Source organism: Ursus americanus, chromosome 3, assembly GCF_024610735.1.
Source record: "Ursus americanus isolate L20-20 chromosome 3, mUrsAme1.1.p, whole genome shotgun sequence".
In the NCBI taxonomy this organism is placed as follows: domain Eukaryota; kingdom Metazoa; phylum Chordata; class Mammalia; order Carnivora; family Ursidae; genus Ursus; species Ursus americanus.
The window spans coordinates 78239626-78263131 of NC_142129.1; the positions used below are offsets into that span (position 1 = coordinate 78239626).

Below are 23506 nucleotides of genomic sequence, written 5' to 3' on the forward strand. Positions count from 1 at the left end.
TGATGCTTTGCTTTAATCAGTGAATGTGGATTTGTTAAAATGAGTATGACTGGAAATGAAATGAAATTTCAAAGTAAATAGAGCTTGCATAAGTATCACGTTGGATTAATTTTGAGGGCATCTTAGTAATGATACATATTCAGTGAAGATCAATGTTTTACACATCGAAATGAACGAACCCTTTTGTAATATCCTTTATTCTTCTAAAGGAGGGTAAGGAGAAATAAATCAACAACAAAACAGAAAAGTTTACGACTCGTATAGATTCCGAGAACCTGTTGAAAAGACTTTAAGTGAAACGTCTGAGGGTATTTTTAAATTTACCTTTTAGAATGGGCTGACAAACACAAATGCTTGTTCCTGAGTGTTATGGGATACATGTTATGTAATTTGACTTTAAACAATTGCGATATATAGAATTCTTCTTGAGACTTAAGTTTTCTAAATATCTTTAACAAATAGAATTATTCACAATAAAAAGTCACACCAGTGAAAATGGGGTGAAATAGACGTTAGCTAATATCTAGCTTTGTATGGCAATAACAATAAATAAAAAAGTCTGTGGGCATCATCAGACTGAATAGCACTCAGATCAGGTAGACGTTCAGCATGGGTGCAAATGCCAGATGGTAAGATCAGTGACAGTTCTTTTGTAGAAACCCAATGGGCTGGTCAAGGCCTACTTCACTTTTCATTGTTGGAAAAAATCATGAGTTAATAAAATGATGTTAGTATCTTTGTAATATTACCCTATTGGTTGTTATAATAGTAGAATTTTCTACTTGAAGAAGTATGATTCAGTGTAATACAACCCCTCTAAATACTCTTGAGTTATTTACTAATATGTTAAATATCATGTATCAGGAGACTGAAAATTTTAGTATATAAGATCATATTTTAAAAAAGCAACACTACTCGTGAACATAATAAACCTGATATAATAAACCTTGGGCGCCTGGGTGGCTCAGTCAGTTAAGCATCTGCCTTTGACTCAGGTTATGATCCCCAGGTCCTGGGATCTAGTCCCACCTTGGGCTCCCTGCTCAGTGGGGAGCCTGCTTCTCCCTCTCTCTCTGCTGCTCCCCCTGCTTGTGCTCTCTCTCTTCCTGTAAAATAAATAAAGAAAATCTTTAAAAAAGTATAATAAACCTTACAGTCTTTACAAGAGTAATTAGATACCTGATGACCTATTCAGTAACACACAGATGTAAGAATACATTTATCAATAACTTATAGCATTTTATAGCTGTAAAGTCTTTTAAATTGTATTGCCTCATTACAGATTCCATGTATGAGAAATTGATGGAAAGGTGGGAAAAGATGAGAGAAAATTAGTATAATAATGAAAAGCCAAGAGCCCAGTACCAGAGGGAAATTGATGATGCTGAGAATAGGAAGAGAGACAAATATTCTAAGAGAAAGAGGAAGGGTGTTCAGGGAGGATTGCATAAGAAAGGAGAGAGAGAACATAGGGTCAAGCGGAGGAAGGGAAGATAGGTTGAGTTATAAGCACTTTTCAAAGATGGCTCTTTTTACAAATAGCAGCTTTTAGCCTTATCTTCTATATTCTTTCATTTTAAATGCTAATCAAGGATAATGGCTTTGATTTTTTTCTTAACCCTCTTCATATGTTTTTAAACATGTCGACATTTGTCCGCTTTATCTTAAAAAGATTTGTGAATGTTTAATTTAACTGAATCTTTATGATTCTCCCCCAATATTAGCCGTGGAAGCAACCCTCGGCCTCTCACAGTACTTAGTTTTTAAGCAAAGGTGTGCCAGACAAGTTGGTTCACTGAATGGCTGATGACTTGAATTCATTTACCAGTTAGAGGAGGTCATTTAAAATGGCTCTCTTGACTGCTATGAAATACACTTGAAGTAATTGAAACTTTGGTGATCTCTTCCTAAGTTCTTTTTATTTCATTTCGTTTTTGACTACCTTTTGGCATACAAAAGCCATACATGATGGGTACAACTTGATGAGTTTGGCCATAAGTATACACCCCTGATAACAGCACTGTAGTCAGTACTATAAACCTATCCATCATCTCTAGAAGTTTCTTCCCATTGTCTTATTTATTATTCTATTTTTTGTGGTAAGAGGGTTAGCAAATTTTTAAGTGTATAATACAGTATTTTTAACTCTAGGCATTATGTTAAACAGAAGATCTGTAGGGTTTATTCCTCTTACATGACTGAACTTTGTATCTTTAAACACCTCCCCATTTCCCACGTGCCCCAGCCCCTGGCAATCACCATTCTTCTCTACTTCTGTGACTTTACTCTTTCAGATTCCTCATGGAAGTGGTATCATGTAGTATTTGTCTTTCTCTGTCTGGCTTATTTCACTTGATTTGATGTTCTCCGGGTTCATACATATTGTCACAAATGGCAGAATTTCCCCCCTTTTTTTTTTTTTTTTGTTAAAGACTGATTGTTGTTTTTCGTTTTATATTAACAAAATAATAGAACCAAGTCTCTTTATCAAAGATATTAAAACAATATTTTAAAACTAAGCCACCATATTTCTGTTGATGCTGACATGTTTCCAACACATCCAACACTTTTTTCAAGTTTAAAATCCTTTTTTTTTTTTTTTTTGTGAAATGATTTTTAAAAAATTACGTAGGAATCATAGTTTTTTCTCTGATCTTATCATTTTGATACAGGCCAGAATGAGGTAGAGTAGCTCATCCCTAATAAGTGTCTGTTAAAGTAAAGGTCAAAAATAGCCTTTAATATTGTTAATTATCTTACTATGAATGGAAACAGAATATGTTACTTTTATGTAATTGGATTTTTATATAACAAGATTTGTACCTCAGGCTTAGATCTCTCTAGTAGCTGTGAGAAACTGGTTGGATTTTCCAAATTTTCTCAGCCTTGGTCATCAAATCTGAAAAAAATATGAACATTAACTCTTCAGTTTATTCCCTGAAGGTTGTTATCAATGAAATAATAAACTGTAAAGTACTTTGGAAATGGAAAACAGTAAGCATTTTTACAAGAGTGAATATCAACTACAGTAATGTTGCCTAAATTCATTTTTCTCTTCATGTGAGAAATTGAAGAACATAATTGAGATTACAGTTATAGTTGACAAGGAAACTGAAATAGCCATCTGTTTACAACCCCTTGCACATTTCTAAGCACTGATACCTACCAGTTAACACCACAGGGTAGAGGTGGTCTGGAGATGAAGGTTTTAGTTTCGGACCTTGATTAAAGCACTTCTCAATAGGGTTTCCAGGTCAAATAAAAGTTGCTCAGTTAAGTTTGAATTTCATGCAAACAACAAAGAATTTTTTAATACAGGTATGCAATATTTTGGAAATACACTAAAACCATATCTGGTCTTTATCAAAATTCAAATTTAACTGGGTGTACTATATTTCTTTCAGCTAAATCTATCAACCCTATCTCTCACTGAGTTTCTATATTTATAATATAGGAAAATCAGCTTCCATGTTATGTCCCAGAATTCTTGTGGTGATCAAACAAAATCTATTACATATATTAATCTAAGTGAAGAAATTTTATATTTAAAAAAAAGTTTTGTCAACTATCTTTTAAAAATTTTTTGCTACAGGGGTGCCTGGGTGGCTCAGTTGGTTAAGTGTCTGCCTTTGGCTCAGGTCATGATCCCAGGGTCCTGGGATCGAGCCCCACATCAGGCTCCCTGCTCAGCAGGGAGTAGGCTTCTCTCTCTGCCACTCCCCCTGCTTGTGTGCACTCTCTCTCTCAAATAAATAAATCTTTTTTAAAAAAATGTTTGCCACAGTTACTGAAAATAACGTGTTTTGCAGAAACAAGGATCCTCTGACTCACAGTAGAGTCTAAAAAATGTCATTCATGTTGAGATGCAGTTTAGAGCAGGGCTACTTAGCGTTAGTGGGTTAAGCAAGTATATTCCACCCAATAGGCAGCGTATAAATGTCACTGCCATCATTTGATGTGGTGGCAACCTTTGGAAAACACAGACTTCAGCCAATAATTGGAGGACAGTAATGTTTAGATTGTAGAATTGTTAAAAGAAGAAAACAAATACACTTCCTAGCAAATTGCCTGCATATAGGAGAAAGTCGGTGATGATTAGTCACTTTCATTTGTTCCATTTATCAGATTACTTAAATGATGTGGAGAAACTACTGGCCCCAAGTAAAGAAATTTCTAGAGCTGACATCCTAGAAAGGCACCTCTGCAGAGCTGGTTTGGTTAGTAATCAGTGGGGACTTGAACTCTGACATCTGTCTTTGGACAGAACCTCGATAAACTGCCTGTTTTTTGATTTGGCTGATGTGTATGGAAATGAACTGTAAGAAGGATTCTGTGTGTCTTTTTTCTTCTCTTCCTTCTCCTCCTCTGGCTCCTCCACTCCCCCCCTTCCTCCTCTCAGTTTCCAACTTAGGAGGTGGATAGGCTGCGTGATAATAGAAGGGGCATTATATCGTGTGCAGAGTTCGTGATGCATGTGAAAACTGCCGTCAGGGGAATTGCTTACTTTGGCTAAGTCTCATTGTATCTGTGAGCCTCTTTCTTCACCGGTAACTTGGGACGATAGAAGATGATTTCCGTGCAGACACGGACATTATCTCCTCAAGTGTCGAGGCTTTATATTTGCGACGTCCACAGTTCTTGTGTGGTGGGACAAGAAGTCCTAGAGCTAGCTTCATGCCATAGCTGAAGCCGGGAGCCCCCATGTAGTGACATCTTCATTGAGTATGTGCTGACTGGAAAATCAGTTTAATTTGTGAGTGCTTTCCTTTTAAAGCTCTTAATTGATTTGGATAAATGAACTTTAAAGCTATTAAACTGCTTTCAAGAGCTGTCACCTTTGTGAATTTTTACCCGTCGTTAAAAGAGAGGTACAAATTATTCATTTACCGGTTAGTATCTCCTGAAATTGTTCTAATTCCTGCTGTAATTGGGACTGTAATTAGGAATTAATGGCTCACTGAAATGCCAATGGAGGCAGTACTTACTCTTTTTTTAGATAATTAGTTGTATTTGCAGGAAAAAAAAGCCAAAAATCTACTTCATTTTCATATGACATTTTCTTAATGTCTTATTAAGCCCTTGTTCTTTCTCTGCCTTCCTTCATTTGTTCGTTCCAAAACCGTGGGATTACAAAAAAGTGACCTGTTGCTTGTTGAGTTAGTGTTAACTATACCCCTGGGAGACAATTCTTTGTTATATCTGCTAAGATTTCTCTAGAATAAAATGCGGAAGAACCTTTATATATACGAAGTATATGAAGAGACATATTCTTTCCATATGGGTGGTCAGTTGTCCTTGAGTTGTTAGTACTTTTTGAAAAATAACTAAAAAATGTTGTAAACATCGAATAGCAGATGACAGGTTAGTCCAAAGAATACTTTTTTTCCCCTTTTTGGTTATTAATGAAGGCAGGATTTGTGATAGATTTTTAGCAATTTGAAGAAAATGGGATAGAGTTGGAACCTTGATATTAATGGTATGTATAGATGTACTGTTTTCAGTGATCAATTATCTTTCGTGAAAGATGCCCATTTTTTTTTCTTACTTTAGTATTTGTGAATGGATGCAAGATTTAACTATAAATGTATTATATTTGCAGATTGCTATATAAACAAACTTGACATGGAAGTGATTACACTATCACTTTTTTTAATGCTGGTAATTCCTAAAATCCAGTGTACCAGTTAGGAATACTACCAATTACAAAAATGATTTGATTTCAAAACTATGAAAGTGTGTTTCTTACTTAAGACAGAGTATCAGTCAGTTGTATGGACTGGAGCTGATAGGGACGCTTCACAAAGAAGGGGTCCACAGTCCTGTTTTACTGCTGTCATCTGAGTGTGGCCTCTGCCTCAGGCCCACCATTGTTACTTGTGTTCTGTCTTAAGGGACGAGGAACAGTCTTCTCCCTCTTGTTGACGGCACTTGTTGGAAGTCACATAAAACCTTTCCTCTTGTGGGATGTTGGGTAGAATTTAGTGGCCTCATGCACCCAGTTACCTTGAAGATGGTCATGTGTGCAGCTAAAAAGCAGAAGCTGTACTAAGAAGGGAAGAAGAGATAATCGGAGACAAAAACACCTCTGACATGGTTATTACTCTGTGTACATGTGTGTTTTATTTTTTTATTTTAAGGTTGTTTTTAATTTTATTTGAGAGAGAGAGAGAAAGTGCATAGAGGAAGAGGGAGAAGCAGACTCCCCGCTGAGCAGGGAGCCCAACTCAGGGCTCGGTTCCAGGACCCCGAGACCATGACCTGAGCCGAAGGCAGACACTTAACTGACTGAGCCACCCAGGTGCCCCCACATGTGTGTTTTAAAAGACCAAATTGTTTCCAATCTGCCTGAAATTTTAATCTAATTAGAGCCAACATTTATACATGTTGAAACTTAGATTACAATACAGATCATTAAAGGATTAAATATCAGATAAATTAGACCAGCTGTAACAATAGATTTGCTATAGGAGTTTTGAGAAAGATCTACCAGAGTTATGGGCTTGGCTTATGAACTATGGATTGAAAAATCAAGTTGAAGGAAAAAAGGCAAAGCCGAATTGGAAGGAAGCAAGGCACAAAGTGAGATACAGGGCGATGAGCAAGTACTGTGAGAGGCTAGTAAGCCCAGTTAATCTAAGAGTTCGTTACAGAAGAAGAGTGCTATAGAATCAAGGGTTCATAAACAGCAAATTATGTGGCTTCGAATGTCAGAATTGTTTGGGATTTAATGTGTAGGAAAATACCACCGACATTCTGAGCAGTGGAATACTATAGCTAAAACAGTGTTTTTTCTGATAGGAGGAGAAACGCTGAGAGAACCTTGACCAGAAGGTACACTATTGTAACAATCAGATGTGGGATGTTAAAGATGTGAACAAGGAACCAAATAGGAATTTATTTTTTAAATTTTTTAAAAGATTTTATTTATTTATTTATTTATTTGAGAGAGAGAACGAGTGGGGGGGTAGAGAGCGGGAGAGACAGAGAGAGAGAGAAGCAGACTCCCTGCTGAGCAGGGAGCCCAATGTGGGGCTCAATCCCAGGACCCGGAGATCATGACCTGAGTCGAAGGCAGACACGTAACCCACTGAGCCACCCAGGCGCGCCCCCACCCCCCAAATTGGAATTTAAAAAGGAGAATATTTGGATAGAAAAAAAAAATGAGGATATTAGAGACCTTAAAAAATATTGATACACTTATATGTGTAAAATGTTTACCAGTGTAGTGTTAGCTGACACCTCCCAATCACCTCACATAATTGCCATTTCTTTTTTGTGGTGAGAACATTTCAGATGCAGTTTCTTAGTGACTTTCAAGTAGATGATGTGTTAAGTATAGTCACCATGCTGTACCCCCAGGACTTATTCATCTTTCGACTGGAAGCTTGTACCTTTTGGCCAACATCACCCTATTTCTCCCCCCGCTGCTGGCAACCATCATTCTACTCTCTGTCTCTCCGAGTTTGGCTTCTTCAGATTCCATATGTAAAGAGAGATGATACAGTATATATCGTTCTCTGTCTAACTTTTTTCACTTAGCATAATGGCATCATACAAGTGTCTCAGATTAACGCATTGTTATATCTGAATTTTATCTCAATTAAAAGATAAATGAATTCAGTGATCGACATAAGGTGTAAGTTAAGATGACTATAATTTTTAGTTCGAGTGGATATGAGAATGTTGGCACTGTATGCTGAAATAAAATTCCAGAAGTATTTTTATTTGGGGAGTAAATTGGTAAGTTTGATTTAGAACAATAATTATAAACACACACACACACACACACACACACACACACACACACACACAATATTGAAATTCTCAGTTGACCCTGATTTATAGAGACGCTTTAGTAGCCTTATTTTTGTTGCCTTTTGTATAACCTCATCTCTTACCTGAAGCTGTCTTATTTTTCGCACATGAGGTTTGTAATAGTTACCCACTTTGCAGTCAACTATGGATCCAGTCAAGCTTAAATTAAGTGATTTATTTTATTGCTGACAGGAAAGAGTAGTTGAATAGGATGCTAATATGAACCTGGGAGTTGCTTGTGTTTGGATGGTGGATAACATTATATATAAAATGTGTGAATAAGTATTGCTAAAAAGCTTCAGTTCTTTTTAACTTCTAAACGATACCTCTCATTCTGTTCCTTTTTCTTTTATACTTTCTTAACTTATAATACCTTGTGTCATCCATTTTTATATACATAGAAACATCTTTGCTATGCAGTTGATTTCATGTTCACTATATTTTATTAAGGAAAATTAACATCTTTGTCACAAATTCGGACACCTTTCTAAGCACTTCTGTTGGGTCCATCAAATAAATAGGAAACATATTATTATCAACATTGTCTACGATGTATTGGCTTACAAGCACAGGCTACTTGTTCTTGTAGAATCACATTTTTTTTGTTTTTATCAATATATCAATATTATCTCATTGGATTTGTTTGCTTAAAAATGGGAAACTTTCTGTCTGTCAGAAAGCATTTTTCCTCTATGTAGCACATACCCGAAATTATTCTCCAGTAAGTCCTCACCTTTATGGAACTTGTGTTTTCAAGCTTATTTCTGAGCCCCAGCTAATCACTACTTAGGGCATCTAAGTGATTAAGTCAGTGCGCCATTTACTTTATTGAATAGTCCACTTCACTGCACGACGTGTTTGTTATCTGCTGCTCCTGCCGACGGACAGACAGCCCTTTATGCTCAGTGAAAATGTTCTCTGTAGCTTATCTGGCATTGGTAGAATTACCAGCAAATCACTTTGTAATAAGTGCTTTTATTTTTAAAACTACAGTGATTTATCCTTGGCTGTGATACAGTGTATCTGTGTGTGAGTTAGTGCTGCTTGTGTATCTATGAGTTAGAGACATGTTCTGGACACACCACAGTAGTGCTATCAAAGGTACTCTCAAGCCAAAACAGTGATACCATCTGAACATCAAGCCTCAGGGCTCAGCCAGTAAATTAGAAATCCCTAAACAATTGCATTAATTGAGTCAATATAGTGAAGTATGGGTTGGAAGGGGGGAAAGTATTAAGAACAAGCAAACGTTCTGTTGCTGAGGAAACCAAGATACTCTAAAAGTTCAAACACTGGTAAGAGTGAATTTTGCTCTGGAAGAGCTCACAGGTGAGAGAAAAATTATGAACATGTTAGATTAAAATGCAAGGCTAAGAGATAGCTAATAAATATATTAAGTTATCTGAAACAGTTTAAGTATCAGTTCTCAAGTCGTATTATACAATCTGGAATTATTTCCTTAATGATGTCTGGCTCTGTGAGTACGGGCTTCACATCATCCAAAGACAGTACCCTACAATGCCCATCTCCGGTTTTATTTACCCCCCGGTTCAGCCTTGATCACGTACTCGTACATTGCCCTTTTCTCTACTTTTATTTGTTTTATTTTCTACGACCTACCTTTTCCTAGTTCCTCTTCATGTTGTAATGCTAGAGCTCCATCTCCGGCCATAGGTGTCTTATCAGTCATTTAAATAGAATACAGCACCACCTTTCACGTAAAAACTTTCCCCAAGAGCAATTTTTCTTTTTCTCAGAGAACTTGTTTTTTGTGTATATTAATTGTAATAGCTATCACATTTTATCTTCCTTCTAAATACAGTTCGTATTCATTCTTTCAAAAAGCATTGCAGTGTGAGCAACGGCTGGTAGTAATGGCCATGTGTGCGTGTGTGTGCCTGTGTGTGTGTGTGTGCACATGTGTGTGTATACTCCCCATATCACCTAACACAGTGCTTTGTGTATAGTGAATGATAAGTGTTTGTTAAATTAAGCTGGATAAACAGATTAACATAACAGTGATTAGAACTGAAAACAAGTATCCGAGTAGAACTTAAGAGAACTGTTTCTAAATAAAGTGAGACAAGGGCAAAACAGAGATGGAAACTGCCAAGAAACATAGTGTTGCAATTATCTAGGTCCCTGCCTATACACCTTTCCCATCGTACCCCCTTAAGCTATGCCAGTGTTCTCCATGGGGTTTCTGGAGTTGACCTCATGTAGTCTGTTTTTAGATTCCCTGGAAATTTTGTTGACTCTGTGACAGCAGCCTGCATCATTGGTGATGGAGTAGGACGGGGAATGGTAGGACGTTCCAAGCCCTGGTCATAGGAATGTGCTTGTGGGCAGTTACAACTTAAGCACATCTTATATAAGCTGTTTTAAAAATCTCTCTATATAATAAGCAGTTTCAGTGACCCAATGTTACTGTTTTCTAATATTCACATACGGATTGCTTATTATGTGCCAACTGAGTTCTAAGTGTTATGTGTGTAAATCATTGAATTTTTTTTTTTAAGATTTTTTATTTATTTATGTGACAGAGATACAGCCAGCGAGAGAGGGAACACAGCAGGGGAGTGGGAGAGGAAGAAGCAGGCTCCCAGCGGAGGAGCCTGATGTGGGACTTGATCCCGGAACGCCGGGATCACGCCCTGAGCCGAAGGCAGACGCTTAACGACTGCGCTACCCAGGCGCCCCTAAATCATTGAATTTTGACTATAACCCTTGGAAGTGGGAATAGGATTCATTATACTCTCGTTTTATTGAAAAAGGTTAAAGAATTCATCCAATGAAAAATCTAGGTAGGCTAGCTCCAAACTCACTTCTGAAGTTCTACACTAGGCTGTTCCCAATCAGACAAAAAAATTTTCAAGAAGAGACAGGAGGATAGACTCTTCCTATGAGCATTGACTCCAGTGGAATGACTGTCTTTTAGTCCTACCTTCTGCCTCTGTGCCATCAGGCTTCAGTCATTTAGCATTTGAAAACTTGATCTGGGAATGAAGGTTATTTGGGAACGAGTTGCTTTTCCAGACACGTGTGCCACCAAATTCAGTACTGATAGATGAAAGTTAAGACATGAAAATGGAATAGATGCTAGTAATATAAATATCCAAGCAATAAGCAGTTTCCTCAGGGCCAGAATAACAGTGTCCTAAGAAGATAGAGGAATGTAAGAAAGAAATAGTGAAGCAGATTTCAAACACTCTGGGAAGCATTTACTTTATTTATGTTCAGGTCTGTGTAATGGGGTTGAGTTCTGACCTCTATCAGATTATAGCTAATGTTGCCAGAGACTGTATGTATTCCTCTCAGGTAAAACCCGTACCTGAGAGGTAGATTAGTTGTAGAGCAAGTGTGGTCGCATCTAGCTGCCATTCCTTTAGTGGTTGTTCTCATCTGTAGGATCAAAACGGGTCCGACGCTACCACATTTATTGTTAAGGTGAAAAAGAAGGGGAAAATTAGTGGAAGGCAAACAGCGTGACCAAAAAGTTGTACATGCGTTGCTTCTCAAATGCTGTTGATGAAAATTTCATCGCATGGCCCCACTGTGGCAAGAGAGACCGAGAAATACAGTTTCTAGTGGGTAATCACCTAAACTTGGGAGGTACTGTTACTAGGAGGATGGAGACAGAAGAGGATTTTAAAGCCCTGTCACAGACTGTTCCTTTGGTCATCCAAATATTTGTGCATATGGTTCCCCCCCCCCGCCCCACATAGAACACACTCACTATCTTTCCATAGAAGATGATCCAAAATCCCAACAAGTTAGTACAATCCAGATAAAAATCCAGGATCTCCGGGTAACATGGAGTTCTCTTCATCATGTCGATAACAACTTTTCCTAATTTGACTATTTATAATACAGCAGAATATCCGTTACTTCTTTTTTTCCCCTGTTGCCATTTTTGCCCAGGTATCTTCTATGCAATGATACTGTCTTCTGGATGACGACAATAAAAATTCTCATGTGAAAAAAAGAGAATAGGAAATACAGAGCATTCACGGGTTTGTGGTGCATATTACAATTCCTTGGGTAAAAATCACAAAGACAACCTACTCTTGGATAAAGAAAATTTCTTGGTTAGCCTATGTGCTTGCTCTGGGAGTAACCCTTCTGTTTGTAATCCTCTCTGGCACATTTGAAGAGGGATGTGCTTGGGGCTAAACAGCTTTCATTTCTTGATGTTTCTGCAGCAGGTTTACAGCCCAGAAATTGCTTTCGGGTTCACAATAGTGACAAGATTTCTGCAGTCTAGCCTTGTGGTTGCTTTGGTAACACAAACAGCATCAAAAACAATACCGAGTTGGCTTCCACTTATTTTCTTCTTGTGCTAGCAATCTCAGTCCTAACATTAGTCTGGAAGTCACTCTTTAAAAAGAAAAAAATTTAGAGAACGTAGCAGGGGAGGGGCAGAAAGAGAGGGAGAGAAAATCTTCAGTAGACTCTCCACTGAGCATGGAGCATAAGGCAGGGCTCCATCCCATGACCATGAGATCATGACCCGAGCTGAAATCAACAGTCACACACCTAACTGACTGAGCCACCTAGGCCTGAGTCAAGAAATCCTTCTTTTTTTTTTTCCTAAGATTTTATTTATTTGTCAGAGAGACAGAGAGAGAGAGAGAGTACACACACGCAGGGGGGAGCATCAGGCAGAAGGAGAGAGAGAAGCAGGCTCCCTGCTGAGCAAGGAGCCGGAGGCAGGACTCGATCCGAGGACCGTGGGATCATGACCTGAGCCAAAGGCAGACAGTTAACTGACTGAGCCACCCAGGTGTCCCTAGAAATCATTCTTAACTCCAACATCTTTTTTATATTTACTGCATTCCGAACTTAGACCATCTTCATCTCTCTCATTTTAAAGGTGGCTTACTCAAAACATTGCTGAAAACAGAAAACTCGATGTTAGAGTGGTGGACCTTACTCCTATTTTAGTTGTCCATCTGTACCTATGGCCGAGGCTGCTAGCTGCCTACCAATGCTGTGTCTTCTCATTCCACTGTGAAATTTTGTCTTTGGAAATAACCCTTGCTAGGGACTATACTTGTCAGACGTCCTTTGTATCTCTGCAGCACCGGTAGTATATGCGTGAAAGTAAGAGGTCTCAGTTCAAGTCTGAGATGGTTAGGAGTTGGGTGTGCCTTGTCCACACTTCCTGAGTGACTTTAGAAACCAAGTGCTGAAGAAGGCAAGAGTGCCACCAGCTATAGGTCATTGAATACCGTCTTGAAGCAAAATTTATGCCTCTGTGGCTAGTAGTATTTAACTTAGACTGTCCTATGAGTGAAGAAAAAACTTTTTGCTAGTAAACAAAAGATGTGAGATTTTCATTAAGTTCATTAAGATTGTTCTCTATCACAGATAGAGAATCCTTTCCATGTCTTGGGTATTTCCCAGGTTAAAAGTTTTACTGGAGAACAGAGCCCATCTCATAATAGAGAACCTGAAAAGGCCACCTATTTGCCTTTCTAGTTTCTCTGGCATTTTTGTGTGGGTACATCACCCTCCGTCTATTTCTGAGACTCCTCCTAGACCTTGATACAGCAGCCATGATATGAATTCGGGAATGTGGAGAACTCATTCTGGGACAGTAGTATTTGCGTAGGACCATTCAGATTCCTGGAAATTTTGTGATCTAGGCACTACACATTTATTGAAGTAATTCTGGCTTAAAAAATGGTCCAAACTCGTTGTCATGGCTTAGAATTCAGAACCATCACTAATACTCCGTAAGAGGTGACTGAGGCGAGCTTAACGGAAAGGTCCACATAATACCGATTAGATATAGCCGGCAGGACCAGGGTTGGGTTTTAAAGGCAGTTTTGAGTACGTGAAGTTTACTTTTCTCTTTCCATGTGACCAAAAATGCAAACTCTATTAGAATTAGAAAAATGCTGTTGAAATCATTAATGGGAAATGCAATTAGCTGTCATTTGAAGTGGTGTTTCTACTCAGTTCATCATTGTGTTTTATTATTTCCTGGCAGCCAGAATGAAAAACTGTACTCTCATATTATTTTTAGAGCATTTAAACCAGAAAATGGCTCTACAATCTGCATACTTTCTCAAGAATATTTCTCTAACCCATATTTCAGTATTCTGGATAATTGTACACACAAGCACCTTCTGACGTCAGTGACTGAGTAACTAGCATAGCACACCCTGAATGGCACATGAAGTAGAATTGCAGTCCAGTAGGTTCAGACAAAGACACGCCCACAGTTCATTTCTGATTGGAGAAAACATTCTCATAAATGGTCATTCTCACCATTAACGATGGCATTCAGAAATAAGATGACCACTTTTTGAACTCCACTCCTTTCTCCTGTCATCCCAAAATGCTTTGCATTAGTGGAAAGCAAAAGAGACATCTAAAATGAACCCCATTATGCCTTTTTACAGGAATTTTAAAGCTCCAATTTCCTCTCAAAACACATAGCTCTCATTATGCATCATTAAGAAGTGATTATTTCAGAGAATATCAGTGAATGGTTATTATCCTTTTTACTATTTGACCTTCTGTAATTCTGAGCCTCTATAAATAATGTACCACTTAAATGCCGCAACGGGATTTTACAACAAATTAATTAGTGATATCACAGAAGAAAGTACATTGTTTAATTGTACCATAATATAGATATCTTAATTTAATATAATCAAGGGATATTTCCTAGTAGTAAATATCTCAGAAGACTTCTAAGAGAATATTAATATTTTTAAATATAAACCATCTAATGTTATAAACCATATTAAAATTGAATGGTCTGGCTCTTACTATACATTGCAAACCTTTCTGTCTTTAAAGATAATAATCTTATGGAGTAGAGTACTACATACCACAATTAATTTCAATTAATTATAGTGAAAACAAAGTGTAGATGAATGTCATCTGCAAAGAATTCAGAAATCTAATTTAAACAGGACTTTCAAATTTCAGTTTTGTTAAGTCACTTGTCAAATTCACTGTTTAACCACTTCCAGCTCATGGTGGTTGTGGGGCCTTAGCAGTGTTACCTAATGTCACTCTGTCATCTCTCCCAATCATTTGTAACAGTTTGAATCCAATCAGGAGAGAGAAAACAGTATTTTGAAGAGGGAAGTTATTTTTTTTTTGAAATTTAATTTTTTAAAATAAAGGATTATTGTAACAGGACTTGGAGTAATGAGGGATTGGCTAGACATACAGATCACTCTGAATAATATAGGAATACCAGATATGGTATTATGTAATGTAATCTGTAACGACAACTACTCCTGGCATTGACATAGCCCAAGAAAGCAACCTCAATCCCAGGTGCCTCTGCGTTGAGATCCAGATCTTACTTTTTTTTTTTTTCTCCAAGATTTTATTTATTTGAGGGAGAAAGTGCTTGCGTGTGTGCAGTGCAAGGAGCCGGGGGATGGGCAGAGGAGGAGGGGAGAGAAGCCAACTCCCTGCTGAGCAGGGAGCCAGACACAGGGCTTGATCCCAGGACCCTGGGATCATGACCTGAGCCAAAGGCAGATGCTAAACCAACTGAGCCACTCAGGCCCCCCAAGATCCAGATCTTATAGAAGACGCCATCATGGCTCACCAAATGACCAAAAAGTTGCTATGGTGTGATGCTAGAATGGTTTGCTGGTGATTCGTCCTCTAGGGTTCAAAATATCTTGTTGGAGACACTCCACTACAAAAGTAGTCCGGGAGTACTGCTGGCCAGTTTTTTCTGGAGAATCTGAGAGCCCTCCCAAAGTTACCCAAGCTGCAGGAGTTGAGCTCTGGAGAATACAATGCATGGCTGGAGCCAGACACCAGGAATGCTTCACATGCCCCAAGAGCCTCTGAGCAAACAAATCAAAAGCAGGAAGCAAAAACCCGTTTCTCATTGAGTGTCTTTCTTTCATCATCTGCTGACAAAGCTTAAAATTGTGCTCCTTGGTAAAAGAAAAATACTTAAAGAGCCCAGATCCATTTTCATAGCGCAAGATAAATGGGTGAATTTGGAGCTTAGAGGCAGTAAATGTACAACGGCAAAACATTGTACTGAAAGGATATCATTCATTTAAATTTGTAGTTATTGCCTAGACCCCAGCTTGGGGAGTCAGATGTTACAAGAGCACTGGCTGAAAGTGAACTAGCATGTCTCCCGCCGTCCTTATTGCTTTATCCCAGGGCTCCCACAAAAAGAAAAACAAAATGAAATGTTACCTGACTGGCTCTAAGTTTTTGCAAGTGCAGATTGTAGGAATAAAAGTAAATTTATCATTTCATTTGCATTGACTATACTGTAAATGATTGTTGGGAAAGGGCTATAGTTAAACTGTTTTATATAAATGTGATTAGTCCTTTAAAATGGATGTCATTTTATAATATAGTCACTAATGAGAAAAATTCCGTAGGCAAGGAGAGACTCAGAAGTTATCTATTTTTTGACATATCCTAATTGGCCAAATTATCGTAGCTGGCTGATAAACCTGATTCACAGTAAAGTTTTCCATAATTTCCATAGTTTTGAGCGAAGAAAAGGGCAAAATAGATTGAGGGGCATAAGTCATGTGAATTAGTCGTATGTTCAAAGAGAGGACTTTTTCAGCATAAAATTATCATCTGATTTATCAGCATTTATTATTCTCCATTAGGTCTAAGATATGTGTGTGTGTGTAAAGCACTTAATTTTAATTAAAGGGTAGATTTGGTTAGAATAAGTGTAAATTAATTGCATTTAAAAAATCAGTGCAGTTAGACAATTTTTTTCCTGATGATTGCAAAATGATAAAGGCTCTGAAACTAATACAAGATTCTTGAATTTGTACTTGAAGTGCTTCAGATCATTCAAATAAATTTAAGGAAAATAGTTTTCCATGGATTTATTTTAATTCTACTTTAACTTTTTAAATTATAATCACACATGTTCTGGCCATCACCACATATGTGAAGAATAAGGTTAAAAAAATCATGCCATTATATAAATAACTATTCAAGAGAAACAAGTGTCTTTTTATAGATCAAGATAGTATTACATTGCATGAAAATATAAGGATCAAATAACTGAAAGTAAAATTTCCATTAGTGGCAAGTAATTTCTCTTTTAAGGTAAATTTTTATGTTAGTAGAGGGGAAGTGAAATGTATAACCGCTGGACACCTCTTGAAACATGTTAAGTTAGCGTCCAGAAAATCCCTATGTCTACAAGTTAGTTATGAAATAATGTGAAACATAAAATTGACTTCTGTTAACTTTCTTTTATACTGCTGTGTTTGCCATTTTAAAAAAGACTAAGGATATAAAAATTATAATCTCATTTTAACTATTGCTCTGATAAGTGGAATGTGTCAGTGCAGTTTTGTGACTTTTGAAAATATCTTTATAGATCATATGTAATATTTTTACTTAATCTATTTTTAATTTAATTTCTCTTTCTTTTAGCTTCTCCGTGGGTTGATAACAGTAGAACTCCAAACAAGATTGATCTTTATGATGTACGCAGAAGACCATGGTAAGAATTTTTAGGTAGTCTGAAAAGATGAACTAGACAAAAGGTCACATTTTTTTGTGAAAAAGTTGGAAGAATTTCCATTTTAGAATGAATATTGTCCAGTTATTTTAAAGAGCTCTGGTGTGTGTTATTTTTCTCCCATCTAATAAATAAATGCAGTTAAAACTCAAAGATAGTTCAAGTGAGCAATAATAATGAAAATGGTTGAAATGCTTTATCAAATGATTTCAAATGGACTAGTTTTAAGTTTTATATTCAATATCATCTGTAAATCTCTTGTAGCTGGTGGGGGTTTCTATTGAAAAGCTCCCAGTTTGCTTGGAGTAGAGCTCTAATGAAGTGTCTCGACAGAGTAGAGGAAGGTTTGCCTCTGGCAGTGAACTAATGAGAACTGGCCCCGAGGTAAAAGCTGTCCCTAGTTATGGTCACATAGCTTAGGTTTCATTTTCCCAGAAGAAAAGCTTTTTTGTTTCTTACTACTAAAGCAACTCTTCCCCTATCGTATACCTTGAAAAACAGCAAATGGCTCATGATTGCACTCACTGGGAAACAACTATTAAACTTGCACATTTTGTTTCCATTTTTTAAAAATGTATTTAATGTGCAGATTTATTGTTTTTTTATGAGTTCACATTTATACAATATACTTCTTTGTAACCTCTTATATCAATACCTTTGAGTGCTTATGCATAAGAGACATGCTTAATGTCATTTTAGAATGATTATATGGGAATTTATTTTGAAAATCCCCTATTATTGGACATTTAGGTTATTTCTGACTCTTTGCTAGGGTTTAAACAAATTCCAGGATGTGTGATGATTGATTCGAAGAAATATATTTAAGACTTTTAAAATGTCCCATTAAGCATTCCGGTAGCAATTTACATGAACACTGGCCACGAATGATAGTACCAGATATAATCCACATAGTATTCTTGTTAAAATTCCTCCAGGTGTGGTGGCCCTGGAGCTCTGGGTTGTTAAATGGAAGCCGAGACTATGATATCCCATAGATGGTGTTCAGGAACTTGTTTTTGGGGGGAACCTTAGAAGCAAGGTGCCAATTTGCCAGCCTGACCTCTCATCTTCCCATAGAGAAGAATGCCAGGACCATTTCAGATGCTGGATGTGAACTAGATTTGCCTTTCATTGGAATATGCTGGCAAACCTGCCCCTTTTACCTTCTTACAGAGAAATGGACTTGGGTGCACGTTATAAACTGTGTCATGAACACATAGTCCTGAGTAGATACTCACTGTGTTGGATGTTGTCTGAAAGCAAATTGGCAGGTTTTCTGCAGGATTCTGAGAAGCTAGATTTAGTCGTGAGCAAAGAGGCCTGAGAGATAACTAGAAAGTTGAGTTCAGGTTCAGCTCTTCCTGGTGGGTAATTACGTCAGCCCTCCGACCCCCCTCGGGCTGTGGCCAGGCAGCATAAACTTTGGGGATCATTCACCTGCAATTCAGTTTATCTCTCTATAGTTTCTGAACGATCTGAATACAGCTGTCCTAGATTTGCTTTGAGATGCAGAGAGTCTGTCTATAGGGCTGGGGTTCAATGTAAGAATCAGTGTTTTGAACTGGTTTTCCCAGTGATTCTCAGACACTAAAGTTCTCAGAGGCATCACCTGAAACCCTTGGTAATGTTATATATTACTCTGTTTTAAATTATTATCCCTTTGTGTTACCCCTTAGTATTTCTTTTCTGTTGATAGTTGTTTTCTCACATTCCTAGACCACCTAGCTATTTCTGTGTTTATTTCTTACATTGAAAAATAGGATATAATCTTAAAATTCCTTAGAGTGAATTCTAAACACATGGTCAATAAATTGGAGTTTAGGATATGTATATATTCTTAATATATATATATATATATATATATATATATATATATATATATAATTTCACATCCAGGAGTTAATTTGCTTTGCTTCTAACATTAGAACACATATCTTGATCTTTTGTTCTGTGAAACACGCCTTTAATATTCTGCCTCTGACATCTCTAGTATGTTAAATTTAGCTTTTTCAAAATCAACGACATTGTAGAATTGTGATTGAAAGCACATTGAATGGAAGTAGGGCCATGCTTGGAAAATACTTTTAAGAAATCAGTAGCAATTCAAAACATATCAATGTTTAATACTTTTCAAGAGGAAAAAGTATTCATATGGTATTTGTTTCAGGTACATCCAAGGAGCTGCATCGCCTAAAGACATGCTTATCCTGGTTGATGTGTGAGTAGTTAAATATTCTATAAATACTGAAAATACAGGCAGAATTTGAAGATAACAGTAATATGTTGGAAATAGGTTGGGTTAAAAAAAAAAAAAGGCAAAGAACAATTATTATGACTTTTATATCCAGATAAGCCATATTAAGATAGTAACAAAACAAAACAAAAAATATCTTACTGAAAATAAGAAGATTCTAAAAGTATGGCATAGTTCTAAAGTCTGACCTTTTTGAAAAAATCTTTTGTTTCCAATTTTTTGCTTTATGTTTTAAACAGAACTGAAGTATATGGTTGCTAAAACTTAGCAGTTCCTGCTACCAGAAAAAAAAAAAAAAAAAAAGAAGAAGAAAAGAACCATTTAGTTGGCACTTAGTTATTAATGATTCAAATAACTTGTAGGGATTTGGCCACAAAATAAATATCAAATGTATTAAAGGCCAATACTGGGACTTTTTCAGGGGAAATGCTGGTATACAGGAAGGAATTCCATGAGTTTTTATATTGGTCGTTTTATTTATTTTTTACATCGCTTCAAGGTAAGGGGTGTGTGTGTGTGTAATCTTCTAATAAAATTTAAGGTGAAATTGTGGAACATAGAAAATAATTAGTTTTTAAGAGCAATACCAAGGAGTTAAAAACATGAGGTATAAAATGCTTATTTTCCCTGAAAGAATAAGTTATATCTTTTTATAATTCTTTGCCACATTGGAAGAAACAGAATCCAGTGTTTTGTAGGCAGATAAATCCATACCACAAGCTAGTATCAACATTTGAAAACTTTAAAAAATGATCTGAAGTAAACACGTTAAAAACCTATCACCTAGCCTGAAGAAAGGAAGATAAATGAATTCAACAACTACACCTTACATGTTAATTCCCATTTCATTTCTTAAGATATATGTAAATCAGAACATTTTAATTATTGTGGAGTTTATATTGTATGCTAATCCTTGATATTCTTCTTAAGTATAAATTTAAATGGTGATTCAATATGTTATAACCTTATTGAATATATAATTCTCAGAAATAATTTTTCACATTAAAATCTTTAGAACCCACATGGATATCAGATGATTAAAAGTGCATAAGAAGTTGAAATACCATTTTAAAAGATTATTTCAACATGTATGAAGGGTCTCCTTTATACAATGTGATAATGCAGAGACAAAGATGATTAAGATGTCTCTCAAAGATAATTCAAGCGTATTAGTGCAATTAAACCATATTCCCAAGTAACTCAAATAATTGTAGAAGGTGATAGATGTAAAGTATGACCCAGCATACTGGGTCGTAAGAGTCCGTAGGAAAGAGTACTCTGATTTAAAGTGTCAGAAAAGACTTCATTAGGTAGATAAAATTAGAATTGATTGCTTAGAGTTAGGATTTCACAAGTGGGCATGGGAGAGGAAAGGAAAGAGAAAGGAATTTCCAGTGGAAGAATTGACAGGAGCAAAGTGATGTAGGTGAGAACATCTGTGGGAACTGTATTAGGGAGGAAGGGAGGGAGGGACAGAGGAAATAAATAGCGAAATGAAAGTTTTTGAATGCAGGGCTCTTGTGAACACTGGATATTTAGAAGGTAACTGAGTATTTAACAGTATTAGATCAAGGTGTATTTCCAGAATTTTCACCTATTTGCATGGGGAGGAGTAGAGGCTAAGAGCTGGATGGAGTGGCTGTCCATACCCAAGTTCAGGGTCTTCAGGTAAGAAGCACCTGACACACAGTGGAGAGAAGATAGAGAGGAGCCACTCCGTGGGAACTGTGAAGTGGAATGAAAAAGGGAGGTTGTCTGGATGGGTCGGAAAGTTGAGAAGGAGGAGGAAATTGGATGACTGAAATCCAGCCTGGTTGGTACCAGGAACATTAATAGAAAAAAAATATGTTTGGGAGTAATTTGCCATTTTGTATATTGATCCTGTAGTTGCTTAACAAACACCAGGAGTCTAAAAGTGGGGAAAAACCAAGAGCTCTAGAGATGAAGAAGGGGGAGTTAGTTGCCTAGAGAGGAGTCTCACCATGAAATGAGGTCGCCAAGGATCATAGAATATGGAGAGACAAGAGAAATAAAGACTAAACCCCATCCAGTTTGGCTAACAAAGCTGGTATTCAGTATCTATTTCCTGCATAAGTAATATGCCACGAGTATCCACAATTTCTTAAAATCATCCCTGGACATGCAATTTTCATCATTGTAGTTAGAAACCTATACATTCTGATGCTGATAGGAAAGATAAGATTCCTTATAATTTATTTCTACTCTATCAAAAATGTGACTTTCTTTACTAATGTTTAAAGCCAGAAATATTTAATTATATAAATGACCTAGAGTTAGTGCAGAAGTCTCCTTTCCTTAGGCTGTGTGGTGTTGCTTCAATATGTGGTCACGGACCCATTGTTTTTTAGGAGTGGAAGTGTTAGCGGCTTGACACTTAAACTGATCCGAACGTCTGTCTCCGAAATGTTGGAAACCCTCTCAGATGACGATTTTGTGAATGTGGCTTCTGTAAGTATAAGATGACTGCATTTTTGTGGAAATAATTCTGCAATTTCTATCCCCTCCCAATTTTAAATACTTTGTGTTTTATCATTGATGGGCTGAGGTAGGTCTGATCTATGACAAGGCTGACTTACTGAGCAGTCCTAGTCTTGTTCCTAATTCTCCTGTACTTCAATGCCAAGGTACTTTTTGAATGTCTAAGGCTTTTCCCACGAGTGAAGTAAATGAAGTCATAATGAAGCAAAAAGACAGGGCAAATATTCTCCCTTCACGCGAAGGAGCTTAAACAGGTGGCATGAACTCACTGTTATCACCGTAATCCTAATGGGTAGCAACTTAGCAGAATCATTACATGGCCATTTTCTGTTCATTGTAATACTCATTTCTCACACTGGACACATATCCATTATGTATAATGGTTTTTTTAATTGAAGTATACTTAAGATGCAATGTTGTATTAGTTGCAGGTATACAACATATGGATTCAACAGTTCTGTACATTACTTAGTGCTCGGGATGATAAGTATAGTCACCATCTGTCACCATACACTGTTATTACAATGTCATTGACTCTATTCCCTATTCTGTACTTTTCATCTCTGTGACCTATTTATTTTATAATTGGAAGTTGGTACCTCTTAATCCCCTTTATCTATTTTACCCACCCCCCCACCCACCTCCCTTCTGGCCCCAACCAGTTTGTTCTCTGTACTTAAGAGTCGCGTTTGTTTGTTCATTTGTTTTGATTTTTAGATTCTACATGTAAGTGAAATTATATGGTATTTGTTTTTCTCCACCTGACATTTCACTTAGCATAATACTTTCTAGGTCTACCCGTGTTGTCCCAAATGGTAAGATTTCTTTTTTTTTTTTTTTCCTGTGGCTGAGTCATATTCCTCTGTGTGTGTGTGTATCTCACATTGTCTTTATCCATTCATCTTATGGTTGATATTTCCATATCTAGGTTATTATAAATAATGCTGCAGTAAACATAGAGGTGCATATATCTTTTTGAATTAGTGTTTTTATATTCTTTGGGTAAATACGTAGTATTGGAATTACTGGATCATAAAGTGTTTCTGTTTTCAATTTTTGGAGGGACCTCCATGTTGTTTCCACAATGGCCACACCAGTTTACATGCTCAGCAATAGGGTGCAAAGGTTTCTTTTTCTCCACATCCTTACCAATCTTGATATTTTTTGTCTTTTTCACATTAGCCACTCTGACGTGTCAAGGCGATATCTCACTGTGGTTTTGATCTGTATTTCCCTGATGAGGCGTGATGTTGAGCACCTTTTCATGTGTCTGTTGGCCATGGATGTCTTCTTTGGAAAAGTGTATTCAGGGCCTCTGCCCATTATTTAATCGAGTTGTTTGGTTTTTTGTGTGGTTTTTTTCTGGGGGGGGGGGCTTGAGTTATAGAAGTTATATATTTTGGATATTAACCCCTTATTGGATAGATCATTTGCAA

General features: G+C 37.0%; 1 protein-coding gene across 8 annotated transcripts in view; it reads left to right on the forward strand.

The window, feature by feature from the left end:
• Nucleotides 1-23506, forward strand: part of CACNA2D1 (calcium voltage-gated channel auxiliary subunit alpha2delta 1) — a 485973-nt gene that overhangs the window by 355292 nt on the left and 107175 nt on the right. For all 8 annotated transcript variants that reach the window (XM_087861132.1, XM_087861133.1, XM_087861134.1 and 5 more), the window contains exons 8-10: nt 17230-17299; nt 19485-19535; nt 21941-22040. In XM_087861132.1, coding sequence (XP_087717258.1) covers nt 17230-17299; nt 19485-19535; nt 21941-22040 — 221 coding nt within the window. The remainder of the gene's footprint in view (nt 1-17229; nt 17300-19484; nt 19536-21940; nt 22041-23506) is intronic.